The sequence below is a fragment of the Epinephelus lanceolatus genome, chromosome 13, assembly GCF_041903045.1.
Source record: "Epinephelus lanceolatus isolate andai-2023 chromosome 13, ASM4190304v1, whole genome shotgun sequence".
NCBI classification, from domain to species: Eukaryota; Metazoa; Chordata; class Actinopteri; order Perciformes; family Serranidae; genus Epinephelus; species Epinephelus lanceolatus.
Window position 1 is genome coordinate 18,647,649 of NC_135746.1, and position 14,611 is coordinate 18,662,259.

Sequence of the window (14,611 nt, forward strand, 5' to 3'; positions counted from 1 at the left end):
TGATTAGTCATATATCTACCAAGATGTAATGAGAAAATTCAATGTAATATAGTGTATAATGACATAAAAAATCTGGCAATGCCTGTCATTAGAATTGTTTTTCAAACTCTAATATCGTACACATCCTTAAAGTCATCACACATGCATCGGGACACATACAGTATACATGTGCATTTGCAAACAAATATGTAATGAATGTGTGTGTGTGTGTGTGTGTGTGTGTGTGTGTGTGTTGATCTGTCTCAGTGTGTGTAATCCTGCAACCCAGCACAACAGCACATGTGTTTACTCTCAAGGCGTTTTGGTGAGCAAAATAATAGTGTGGTGAATGGGGTGCAGAGAAACGCATTACGATGTCAAGAGTGACATCAACAGTAGTGGCGGCCAGCGGACTCGGAGTAAACAGTAGCCACAGGGTGAGTCATCTATCTGAAAGCAATTACACGCCAATGCACTATCACAATAACCAGTGGTTACAATAAATAATACAGTGGGGAACACGGATGACAAATAGCAGTGATGATGACAAAGGTGTGAATGGGTTGGCACAATGAAGGTATTGATCACTTGTTAGAATAAATGAAACAGTGTGGTACGAGGGTGATAAATAACAATATTTCTAGGAATGAAATAAAAGGAACAACAACGATTGCATAGTAGTGATTTTGATGATGGTCTTTAACTCCCCTCTAATACAAGTTTTGTGCATGCTGACTCCTGAGTGACCATAATAAACATAAAACCTCATTCTGTGGTTATGCTTGATTGCCGCAATTTGTAGTTTAGCTAAATGTACTGTGGCCATGGTGCTGACCAGTCTGACGCTTAATAATGTCAGGGTGATTACTGCCATTGCTTTACAATAACAGTATGTTCCTGTGGTTTTAATCCTGACTGTTCAGCAGACCACACTTATCAACTTTGGTCAGGAACATTACGGCGCATAGGTAGTATGTGCAAGACTTTTTTTCTCCTTTTATAAGATACTTTGTCCCCTGAGCAAGTATCTGACTAATCCAGCCCTGTTTTGATTGGTCTAGTCTGGGAACAGACTGACTCTCAATTATGCAGATTGTGTCTAATACATTCTGTTATTCAAAGGCTGTTTTCACAGAAGACACTTTGACAAGTCAAAGCCGGACAGCATCGGCGTAAAAACATCAAAATGAATGGTAGCTTAATTCTATTTATCTGCTTCAGTTTCAGGATCTTGTGCATGTGCATATTGTGCATGCTGGCTCACTGTCACACTGTTGTGGCTCACTGGGACACTTAGAATAGAACAGAACCACTGTTCATGTTATAAGTAACACCTGTACATTTCCTACTAGGACAAATCAATGGGATGAAAATGGTTGTGTAACTACATGGTTTTTCCTGAATAGAGAATTAGATTAAATTTCGCCCTGCCTCCAGGTCTCGACAAAACTCATAAATAATGGAAACAATATTTAAACAAGTGTTGTACTTGTTGGATTTCTGTCATTTGTAACTGCAAATCATCATGACTGCATGGTGGTGCTATCGTAATCTAGCCTGCCAAGACCACGCTGATGACGTGAGCTCAACATTATGTTTTGCTCTCTGTATCTGAACTCTGTGTGAACTCGGTGCCGCGCCAAACACCATAAATGAGCAGAACTGGCCTTGACAGACAAACTCCTTCAGCCAATAAGTGTAACAAAACATGACATGACATGCAGAGTTCCCCAAGGCTCAATTCTGGGGCCTCTTCATCATCATCATCATCATCATCATCATCATCATCATGTTTGTTTTGTCTTGTCTTCTGTTGACATCCTTCCACTGGCTCAGATTATGGAAGAGAACCGACTATGTTACAATAATTATGCAGAGGACAGACAAATTTACATAATCATATCCTCAGGAGACTATGGCCGAATATAAGGAGTAAGTGCATTGAACAAATTAATGATCAAAGGTGGCAGAATTTTCTTCAAGTAAACAAAGACAAAACTGAGGTCAATGTTTTTGGAGCCAAGGAGGAACGATTAAAAGTCAGCACTCAGCTTCAATCAGTGGTGTTAAAAACCACGGATCAAACATGAAATCTTGGTGTAATGATGGAATCAGACCTGAATTTTAACAGCCACATTAAGACAATTAGAAAGTCAGCCTACTATCACCTTGAGACTTTATCAAGGATTAAAGCACAGGACTTATGTCTCCGCAGGATTTGGGAAAACCTTTCCATACATTTATCTTCAGTAGGCTTGACTGCTGTTAGGGTCTCACCAAAAAAATCAATCAAACAGCTGCAGCTGATTAAGAACGCCACTGCTGGCTTTCTGTCTGACTGTCAAAGAATTAATTTCAAAATACTACTGTTTGTTAATAAAGCACTGAATAGTTTATGGACATTTCTGATCTTCTGCTACATTATGAACCATCCAGAACTCTCAGCTCTTCCGGGACAGGTCTGCTTTGTGTCCCCGGAAACACATACTCTTCTATGAAAAAATTAAAAACTTAACTACTTGGAAACTTGAAGAAAACAATGAAGGACAAGGTATGATCAATCTTGTAAAGCGTGACAGGAACATTGCCTGTGGCGACAGCACGTACCGTACAGTGGTTCTGCTGCTGCAGCAGGGTGGGGACATCTCCTCCGATGGGCATCTGCTTGGCCAGCTCCTCATCCTTCATGCAGATCCACCTCCACAGCTCCTCCAGGAGGCCCAGCAGACGAGACCAGCGCTCAGCACTTGCCTCCAGGTGGGCTCTGCCAAAACACGCCATTTTTAACTCTCACTGTTACAGCATTTGTAGCCTTGTACACACAAATCAGTCTATTTAAAGGGTGATTTCTGTTATTTCTCAACCTGGACCTTATTTTCTCTTGTTTTTATGTCTAACTACTAACGGGAACAACAATTTTTAAAACTGGTCCAGTACTGAGCAAGAGCGCTGCAGCCAGCAGCAGCAAAACAGGCTGCACAGTTATCACTTAGAGCATCTGTGCATCATCAATTAATGTCCACTCAAAGGGCTTGTTTTTGCCACTGGCAGGCTCAGATTGTTATCATAAGTGTCTGACTAATTGAAAGGATCCCTACAGAGATACACCTTTTTGTTAAGAGTGAGATCCTTTTTGGTTAACCAGAAACAGCCCCAAAAACACCAATGGCAAACCCACTAGATTCATATTACAGATACAGTCATTTTAGCATGTATAGAGACAACATATTGTCACATCTCAAGCAGTGAATTAAGTTTTTTTTCCAACAAAACCAGACTTGGTGATTGCTGGTACAGAGAAAAAACGAACCAAGACTGTTTTTGTGAGATTTATGTTGTTTCTATTACCTTTGAATGAAGTGTGTTTTGATGAAAATTACTGTTTATATACATGGAGTCAGGTGGGTCTGGCAATACCAATTTTAGGGTGGTATCTGGATAAACAAAAAGGATCTAATTCTTCAACAAAAAGGTCCCTGAAGGGATCATTATCATAATGTTGTTAGACACTTAGAATAATAATCTGAACTTATCAAAGGCAAAAATAAGCACTGTTAGTGGACGTAAATTGGCAGTGTACTATTGCCCATAAATGATACTGCAGCCTGTTTCACCACTGCTGTTGTTCCCTTTTGTCACTTAGACACAAACACGTACGTATATTCTTTTATTTTCACTAAACGGATTAAATAAAAGGTTTATGGCTTATAAAAACATTAAAGATGGAATCAAAAATAGGCCTTTCTTAATACAATTCTTCTGTAAAATCTAATGGCTGACCACTCAGGTTGCTGCCCTTTTAGTGTAGGTACGGGCTGCTAATTGTGTGGGCGGTAGCATGCATGCAATATATGTTGATAAGCACTTTTGTTTTTCTTCTCTCCTCTGTCCATAATGTGTCTGAACACTGTGTACAGAGACCTCCTATTGCAGCTCGTCGAGTTAGTCATAATTACACATGTACCGTAATGAAGGCATAATGGGCTGTGTACGAACACAGTGTCCCACGTCCCACACACATACACACACACAGATCCCTCACTGTCTATTTTTCTCTCTTTCGTCTTCCTGTGGAACAAGTCCAGCCTATTATGTCTGCACTGCTTGACCTTGACCCACCAACTCTATCCAGCACATAATCTTTCCCCACACTTTTTTTTTTTTTTAAATTTCTCCCCAGTTTCTCTTCAGCCTGTCTAACCTTTCCCCCTGCCCCCAAAGCTTTGTTGTGCTCCTCTGCTGCTTCTCTCCACCGCCCCCCTCCTCCTCTTTGTCTTTGAAGATCTCCATCTGGTCCTGTCGACTTCATTTCCACCTTCACTTTCTTCACCCTGTACATCCCCACCCATCACCGGTCTTCTTTATTTATGCCAAGGTTGTGGCTGACGCGGCATTGTCTCTGTCCTCAGAAGTTTATGTGTTGGCTTTCTTGTCCTTTTGGAGCTGTATTTCATGCCTGTGGGTCATGGTAGACGTGTATCACAGGAGCTACTGTATAAGCACAGCTGACAGAAAACACAACAACCTATATGACTGTTGCACAACATGCTGCATGTGTGTCACATGTGGTCTTCCATGAATCCAAGAATCCAGAATGAACAGGACTGTTTTTTCATGAGCTGAGAGTAGTGAATGCCCCAGTTAACAGTCAGGGAGATACAGTGTTTATGAGTTAACCACAAAATAAAATGTATTGGTGAGTTCAATGAGTGAGTTTATTGACACATGCTATTAACAAGCGTCTTGGGTGATTTGATCATAAGTGGACGGCTCTATGTCTGTCTGTTCACACCTGGCATTAGACAGAACGTCTCCACACGCATCCAGAATGACCACTAGTGATCGGATCTCACTTTCTTGCTTTATATGCAAATAAACATGTTAATCATTTTTGTTTGCAAAGACCAAATGCATTGTTTATTTTAACTGGCGGGAGGTTTGTCGTGCTATATGCACACATACTGCCTTTACTTACAACCAGAGTCCACCTCTCCGCACACAGCAACGTGGCAAACTGTTATCATTACACGGCTATCGTTACGTATCGGTTATTGACGGGTTTAATGACAGAGTTCAGCCATTACAGTGTCAGTGTGAATTTGTTGGGACCGTTTAATAGCTGCTGCTTAGCTCGTGCTAACTGGGTATACGGTTAACTGATCATTTGCGTAAAGGAGGCTGGCTCTGGGGACAGTCCTTCAGCTCTGTGTAGCACCAACAGAATTTTTTCTTATCCAGTGGGGTGCCAGCGAAGCAAGGCTGTCAGTTGGGTCCTTCAGTGTGGCCCAGGACACATTAACATAAACACTGCTGAAAGAATGTGGCCATATACGTCCCAGACCCCCTCTGAATGTGGTATGAGCGATCAGATCTCACACATATTTGGTGCACTTGCACCTGTACTTAGAGCTGCCCACATTTGAGCCACTCACCCAGAAAGCATGTTGATATGAGGTGTAAACAGTACCAGAGCATAGTGGCCTTGAACTGTACCTAACACTTGATTTGTGCTTCATGCACTTTTGTAGAGTGGAGAAAAAATCTCAATCTGGAAGAAATATTTCAGAACTCTTGGAGACTGGGTGCTTGGCGTTTCAAATGGGATTTAGTGTTTGCAACCTTGAGGTCTTGAGTTTTCTCTTTTGTTTGTTTTGTTTTTTTATCTAATATGTGAGAATTACACTAGATTTACACTTAGGAAGTCACTTCTGCAACATGCAATTCACTGGTTGATTCAGATGGTAAACTGAGGCAGAGACCAACATGTTTTGTCTCTTCAGAGTTGAGAGCTGAAAACTGCAATCTCGGCTGCATGACCATAAACACTGGAGGAAACAAACATTTCTCTTTGCATGTATTGGATAAAGTTTTACTTACCTGATGTTGGCCGATTTGGCCTTCAGGTCGCTCCAGCGTTGGTTCATGTCATCCAGTCTGTGTTGAAGGAACACAGCTTCCTCTGAGCTGCCCAGTGCCTTGACCATCTTCGACTTGTTCCCGTCCACACTCTTGTAGATGTCATTGTGGGCATCGATCTCAGCCTGGATGTCCTGCAAAAACAAAGACAAGGCAGTATTGTTACAAGTGACCACTTCTGTTTCAGCAAATGCAGAGTGGGCAGCAGTAGAGCAAGGTCTTAACAAAATCACCCAAAATTGGACGTCAAAGTCTTCTAGGCTGTCACAGCTGGTTATTCATGAAGCGAAAATAAAGTTGGATTTTGTCGCTTGTCTTGAGGGAGTTCACAGCGTACTGCACACAACATTTCCAGAGGGCAGAGAAGTTTATATTTTCATGAAATGCCCTCCAGGTACTTTTTGACTCTTTGACTAAAAAGATTTTAACTTCTCCCCTTTCAATGACTTCCAAGGCCCACCCCAACCAGAAGCAAGTCCCTAGGCAACATCTGCCTCCATACTAATGCTGCATTAGGTTGTACCAGGGACTACCCCAAAGCAAGCTTTGCTGTAATTTAATGCTGGGTTACAGTATGCAATACTAATATATTGCAGTGCTATTCCAAAATACTGTGATTATGTGTGTGTGGCTGTGAGAGGCCACTATATTCATTATTGTGATAAAGTGCGATTTTTCCGCGTATACGTTTGTGTGAGCGTCCTTAACGAGGCAGCTCTATTACACAACCACATCTCAAAGGGTATGTGTGTGTTTGTGTTTGAGGGTGGAACCACAAGGGGGGATGACGCAAGCAGAGGATCCTGTCAAATGTTTTATTTTTAGATGTGTAAAACTGTTCCATTTTCTCCTCTCTCTCTGGTGGGACTCCCCTCAGTTCAACCCATTTGAACTGCAGATAAAGGAAAGACTCCAATACCGTATGGATGAGTGTAACACTGCCTGCAGCATAGAGACAGACTTGCAAATGGGACAAAATGAGCGCAGATAAGAGAAGTGTAATGAGACCTATAGCCTACAAGAGTGTGGTAATAAAAAAATATGCTGGTCATTGTGTGTGAAATGACCCATCTTCAGTGCCTGCAGTTGTTGCTTGTTGTATATCCTTCGCATTGTTGCATTGCAGATTGGAAATTACTGTATGTAATCAACTTCTTTGTTTTACAATTACTGTAAAACTGCCTTATCTAGGAAACTGAAATTAATGTTGCTGCACTGTTTTCCTGTAGTCTCTGTGATATTAAAATAAATTAACAATTACTAAAAGAGGTTATTAACTCTAATTCAAAAGACTGTTCTCAGCTTTCACAAATGTGTAAATGAAGCACAATTATTCTAAGTTAAAATGTCTGTATATTAGATACAGTGCACTCCGTGTGCCTGGAAAAAGTGACTGCTCATCACCAGCCAGATAGCACACGTCACAAATGGCTTCATGCATCCTGCTGGCCATTGTGCAGGCGTTGGAAAATAAACTGGACGACCTCTTTGCCCACATCAGTTTCCAACAGGATATCAGGAATTGAAATATTCTTTGTTTGAACAAAACTTGGCTAAATCCTGGACAGTGCCATTCAACCAGGAGACTCTTTGTCTGTATGTTGATCTGACAGAGCAGAGGACTCTTGCGACAGAAGGAGAGGAGGCGTGTGCTTATGGTTAATAAGGACTGGTGTGACAGTTAGAATGTGAGGTGCTGTCCAGTTCCTGCTTTGGATTGTTGCTATAAGCCGTCAGAGGCAGCTGTAGAGAAACACTGCTAGTGTTTGGGAGTAGTGACCATGAAGCCATCTTGTTGAGTCCAAGATATGTATACAAACCATGATGGATGCCTCCAGTGACAAAAGACAATAAGCCAAGCAGGGTCTGGAGAATGTTCCAGGACGCCACCGTAGACGTCATTGATGACACCAATTAACTCACTGAGTCTGTGATGGATTTAATTTGTAAAACAATAGCAGCTACTGCACCAAAGGTACATTTAAATAATTCCACAACCAGAAGCCCTGGATCACCAGAACTATCATGGACTTCATTAAAGCGCACTGCAGCCAGTCTGGACATTTATAAGGCAGCACCCAACAATTAAGGATAAATTACAATGTACAAGTTGAAGGAGGTGACAGACAGGATCAAATTTAACTTTGTATGTACTTTGTATGAATTCATGTGACAAATAAATTATTGATCAATTGATTGATTGATAGTAATGTAAATAACATACAATAAAGGGAAAATACAGTAATGGAAACTAGGCTTGGACGAGGCATTACAGCATAGCGGGGAAATCCTAAAGGTAAGATTTTCAGTACCGTCCAAAGAACAGACGATCTTGTTTCTATTAAACTGATACAGATAATGATTTTATTCAACGCATCATCTCTGTTCAGCCCATTGATGTGTCAGTATCTGCCAAGGCAATAGGTCTCTCCCTTCAGGAAGAAAGGCTCTTATTTGATATCTATTCAATATTCTATGGCCCTTAAGTATTTAAACCCTGCAAGACTTTTCTAAGTAGGCTAATTGCATATTAGAAAAACAGCATTGTAAGATAGACAAAGACATACTTGCTACAATAACTTCTATCACCAACAGCTCAGCTCAACACAAACACTGTCATATACCCCGGTGAAATGTCAGGAGGGTAGGAATGTATGGAGAAGTAGGTACTGCCTGAGCCTAATCGAAACTCCCATTATGATATATATGCACACACACCAACATACACACCAGAAAGGGGCTGAGGATATGGCACAACATATAGGAGACACGCAGTGGATGTATATTAGGCACACATTACAAGATTTGGTACAGTAAGTGAAGAGGTGGCCTCAGGTCAGCTCCTCAGTAAACTGTCGTCTTGAAAAAATGGACAAAATACAGTCCAGTAAAAGTAGACTACACACGAAACAACGATCAATTACCACAGCTATGGCACAGTGCTGCAATTTACTGAATGCCAGTAGCCATTTCACAAAGGCTGGAGCAAATCCCTCCACTGTGATCTGCAAGGATAATCACCCGCTGGCTTTTTGACACAAATCAAATGCCTCTTAAAGGTCATAGAAGAAAGTGTGTGTGAGAGAGGGAGAGAGAGCGAGAGACAAAGAGAAAGACAGAAAAAAAAGAAAGACAGAAGGACAGACAGTGAAAGAGTGAAAGACAGTCGTTCTGTCACTTAGCCAGCTGGCTGTGTTTCAAGTCATTTCCCAAGTGCTTCCTTTTTCTTTAACACTTCTACTTCCCCTGGAAGTTAACACTGGCTGCACACACACACACACACACACACACACACAGAAGGTGCAGACTGTGTGGGCATACAGAGGCTCATATATTCATTTACAAAGCTCCCTTTAAATTTCATTTCACCCACTGAAAGACTACTTTGAGCCAGTGGTTTATGTATGTCAGTGTGTATCTTGGGGTGCTTAAGTGTGGTGATGGATCACTTTCTGTCTCATGCTCTTTAACACACACACACACACACACACACTATAAAAAAAACATTTGTGTGCCACAGGTCACCGCATCAGCTACAAAAAGCCTCTGTTTGCCACTACTCCATGTTTTATTTATGGGTTATTGATGGAAATTAACTCAATATGAGGTTTTTTAGTCCTGGCAATGGATCTTAAATTCAGCTCTTTGGCTTCCACACACCTACATGCACCGACTCACACACACAGATAAGTGAGCTTCTAGCTTTAGGCTAATTGTTAAGCTGCTGAAAACAGTGAAAACATGTCTGCATTTAAGGAAGTGGGTGGCACATTTTTGTGAGCATAGTAGATATACAAACATACACAAAAGCACACATACAGACTGTACAGTACATAACATAGACAGACAGCTACTGAACCAAGTAAACCCCTACTCTGACCTGCATGTGAGTGTGTGGGCAGAAAGGCAGCAGAAAGGTTAATGGGTTCTGAATCTCATGCACACTGTAATGAGTGATAAAGACTCATTGGCTGTGGGCTGGTTTAAGTGCAGATTGGAAGTGACAGATTCTCCCACAGCAACTAAAGCTACAACTACTACTTAGAGCTTTATGAAGGATAAAAGCATTAAATACACAGTTAAGCTGTGGCTAAAGCAAAATAAACATAAACACACTGCACTTTTGATGATAATTTTGCCTCAAATAACAATTTTCCATTGACAAACAACAATGACCCTTACTGGGCGATGCCACGTTTGTCTTTAGCCTTTAATGAAACAATTACTGCAAAGGTTTGCTTTGACAAATTAGGTCTAATTCAAGGCTCTGGGTCTCATTCTATACTAATTCTCTCTCTGCATGGTAGCGCTCTCTAATAACTAGCAAAGCAGGCCAGAACCGATTATTCCGTTTTAATGAGTGCAATAATGACTGCTCAGACCTCATAAAGCTGACTACATTAGGTCCACAACTACAAACACAAGGGGAGATGGAGAATGAACGGTGACTGTGTTTGTATTCATGGTGTTTAAAAGACTGGATTTAAAAGCCACTGCGAAACAAAAGCTCAACCAAGGATCAAGGGGCAGCAACTGAAATCTTCATCTTTGAAATGGGACAATCCTTCACGTCATCAGTATCGCCATCAAAGGCATTTACATAAAAAGATACTACTATGGCAATAATGGTATATCACAATGACTTTTACCATTTATCTGTATCCTAATGTTAGCAACCTGTGCTCCTACCCTGCCAGTCTGCACTGATATTAGAGGAATGCTAACAAGTGCAGTAAGTTCGCTGCTGGACTTAAGTTAAATTTTGGGTGTCATATGCCTTAAAAGGAGGGAACAGATGCAACATAGAAAAAATGTCGACATGCAGGACTGTCTTGCACAAATCAACAACAATTTAACGTTAGCTAGCAAGCTAGTCAGCTACTGAGACATCAGTATACTACTATCGACTTTTTTTGTAATGATTGTAATAAAGAAAAGGACCTAATACATTGAAACGGCATTAAACTAAGGTAACATGATGGTTATTGGAATTTTTTAAATCTTTATTAACAAAGAAATACATTTATGAGTTTTTTTTGTTGCTCACGCAGCCTTCTTGCTGATGATTTCTCATAACACTCAGTTGAGAGTGTACATCTGAAAAACCTTGGTTTGGAGGGCTAGCAGCCCTAACACCTCATCCTACCTCTCTATCCTTACATGAATCCAGACACCCTATGTCTATACCTGAATGCACAAAACAGAGGGATAAGGCTTTGTGGTAGGGGCAAGGGGTTTATCGGTTTTCAGCCCAAGACCAAGCTGTCATCAAAAATGCACTATAAAACCAGCAGATATATACCTGTTCAAGCTTTTTGAGCAGCTCCTGCAAGCTGAAGTTCAAGCCAATCATATTGGAGCTTGTGCACGGACTCCTCCCGCTCCCTCCAGTGCCTACATGTTCTCTACTTTCATACAGGTGGAAAGTTGGCAAGGAGTCGGCACAAGTAGGTAAGTCCTCCAGTGGTTATGGTCAAAACAGATACCTTCAAGGTCAGAGTTTGGATCAATACTAAATCCAAAGTATGAACAAACTTTAATCCAACTGCAGAGAAACTCGGCTCTTGTAAAAAATTCAAACGCAACAGGGTCAAATTGGGGTCGCAGTCCCAAAACAGGCGGTTTACACACTTCACACACTTGGCAGCACTTGTGCATGCATGGCGGTGTGTGTGCACGCCCAATCCCGCCACATGTTCGTAGCATCCTCTTGGGAAAGGCAGCCAAGCTGAGAAGGGGGGATGACAGCTACCCTGCAGTCATGCTTCAGAAGTGGGACTAGGATTAACGGGACGATTGGTGCCACTGGAGGTTTGACAAAGTAGAGGCTGGAGGCTGACAGCTGAGTTCCTCTGGCTAGTAGTGGGGCACTAAAACTGGGAGGAAAATCCAACAAATCTTGGGTGGAGGTCTGCAAAGTAGAGATAACGGTTTGTGTCCTGAGGGACGGCCCGGCTGATGTGAACCTCCGAATGGCCAGGGACAGGTCTGGCTCTCTCCTTCAACTATGCTATGCTCCCGTTCCTTCACTTCCCCCTCTGGGCACGAAGGAAGCTGTTTACACGATGTCCGGCAGTCCAACCCAGGGCAGGGCTGGGGCATTTGCTCTCAATTACTCTGATAAAAAGCACTCTATTCCTGCCAGTCACACAACTGTATACCCTTCAAGAGGAGAGACGGCAGCACAAAGAGGCACATGGTTTGCCGGCTCATTCCCCTGAGTAAAAGGTAGTGGGCTCAAAGAGACAGTCACCTCAGTGTCTGCCTTACTACCCGCCCCTCGGGTCTCCAGCCCCGGTCTGGTCTCGCTCTATCACACCCTCCTAATCATTGCCATGACTGGGCCACTTAGTCAAAGAATGCCTTCTTCTTTTTCTGGAGCCACGTGTTCGCAGGGAGCTGCCTCAAGAATCAGTGTCTCACTCCTGGGTAGGGAGTCTGACGCGCCAGCCTCTTAGAGTCGAAGTTGTGCTGATTATCTTCTCTTTGCCTCTTCAGAAGGACGAGAGGCTGATCTGTTTGTCATCCTGTTCGTTCTCCCCACCCTGGGACGAAGAAACGTCTTACAAAGTTACGATTCTTCTTTGGGTTTTCGTTCCCTCGGGGGTCACACAAACACCCAGGCTGGTGTCCTCATCCTTCTCTCCTCTTCCTCTGTTGCTCTCTCTGGCCACTCACCCCACTCTTTCACACAGCTGTTTATTATTTTGATCAGTATCCTCCCTTTCCCCTCCTCTCTCTCCCTCTCTCCCTCTCCCCCCTAAACTAACTCAACACACTACACACCCACTTCCTGAGGCCTGTGTGGGCAGAGAACATGGTAGGAAGAGAAGAGTTGCGGAGAAAAGTAAGAACTTTACATGGAATTTAATAGTAAAATAAGGATTAGCATTCAAAGGAAGAGTGGCTAAAATATAGTAAGAGAGAAACTGAGCACGTTGCAAGATGATAGAAACAACGGAATAAAAAGAAAAATGAAGTCTGGAAAGGTAAAAAGAAATAAAAGGAGGGCAGAGGGCCAAATGAACAGAGCTCCGCTAGTGGAACTTTCTACCTGTCTAGCTCAGAGGTGATGAAAACATGGCTGTTTGGTTAAAAGAATACAAAAAAAGAGAAAGTTTAGGACTGTGGGGTCAGGACAGGCCAGATATAATCTTCTACACAGAGAACAGTATTCATGCATTTTAATCAATATGCAACACCTTTTCCCTCGACAGCTCTTATTTAAATTTCAACTCCAAGAACCACCAAACTACTGAAGCCTGTTACAGTTCAGATTCTATAATTTGAATACCATCAGCCTGCAGAGGACCGCATTATGCGAGCGCTGCGATTCCTACTATAGAACAAAGGCTAAACGCTTTAAATGAGTCCATGAATAACATGTTTGGAAAGGCGGTGGTCTACAGGGCTATGCTAAAGAGATGCAAGTATTAAATTAAAATTCATTCCATATATTAAACCTGCGTGTGGAAGTGTTTGTGTGACTCTTTCTGCACGAGTGTGTGCTGGCATTTTGAACAGCAGGGTAGACATGTGGTGTGCATCAAAGACATGCAGACAGATGGCTGTCGAGTGAGAAAAAAGAAAAGATACAATGAAACTTTGCATATTCATAAGAGAAACACTTTGAAGTGTGCTTAGCTAATTAAAAATATGTACATACTCCAGGGCCTTAAACAGCATTTTTGATGTATGCCGACAAATATATACTATTTGAGGGCTTTCCAGCGAAAGATGTGGAATTAACTGGTGGGAATTGGCACATTTGACAAGCGTAACTAATTAAACAATGAGTGGAAGATGAAATTAGAGGGGAAAAAGAGATGAAACAACCTTTCTGTTAAACATGTTTAACAATTCCGGCTTACTGAGTGTTTGGATACTTAAAGTTTGTGCTAGCAACTCCTAAGACTGTAATTCACAAAAACAGGCACTTAATAAGAATGCAATCACACACACATATGGAGCTAAAGTCTGGAGACGTGGGGGTTAATGTTGGGCTACATTACTAAACTAAGCGGATTAGGACCATTACAGGGGTAAGAACGTAACGCTTCCAATCCCTCAGGCACAAAGACGAGAGGAGAGAAAAGTTGCCTGATTGAGAAGAGAGAGGCAGTGACAACAAGAACTGAGGAGGATCACTCACACCAAGAGGAGGAAAGGGAGCATGAATTAATTATTAAACAATAAGTCACCAGAGCAATCGAGAAAACACAAGAAAAGGAAGAGTGTAAGGGATCGAGAACAGAAAGAGGAAAAGAGAGAAGAAAATAAAAGACAAAGAGAGGCTCCAGTATGAGATTTTTTTTTAGGTAGATCTGCCTGTAACTCCCTGTGAAGATCAAAGCTGGGAGATGGAAGGAGGGGAAAGAAAAGGTCAAGGCATTTAATTGGAAAGATTTATGCAATGTAAAATCAGGATAACACAAAGTGAAGGGACATTTTTTCAAACATCATAGTGTAACGTTAGGTACAGGTAAACTGAGTCAAAAATCTGTCCTCTCCATCTTGGCTCTGGTTGCTCTACTTTTCTGTCTGCAGGGGCGAGATTTTGCGTCAGCGTTGTTGTGACTCAATCAGCCTTCTTGGCCTTCAAATCTGACAAAGAGGTGCTTTTTACATAAACCTTTAAAGCTGTAGTTGTGAACTTTTATAAAAATAACTTTTTGTCATATCTGATGAAACTGTCACTGCACCCACACAGTAGTAT

At 41.9% G+C, this 14,611-nt stretch overlaps 1 protein-coding gene across 12 annotated transcripts in view; it reads right to left on the reverse strand.

Moving 5' to 3' along the window:
* The window catches only part of utrn (utrophin), a 243,729-nt gene that overhangs the window by 99,429 nt on the left and 129,689 nt on the right, over window positions 1–14,611 (reverse strand). For all 12 annotated transcript variants that reach the window (XM_033647959.2, XM_033647960.2, XM_033647957.2 and 9 more), the window contains 2 exons: window positions 5,857–6,029; window positions 2,587–2,743 (listed from right to left, as the gene is read on the reverse strand). In XM_033647959.2, the coding sequence (XP_033503850.2) occupies window positions 2,587–2,743; window positions 5,857–6,029 (330 nt within the window). The remainder of the gene's footprint in view (window positions 1–2,586; window positions 2,744–5,856; window positions 6,030–14,611) is intronic.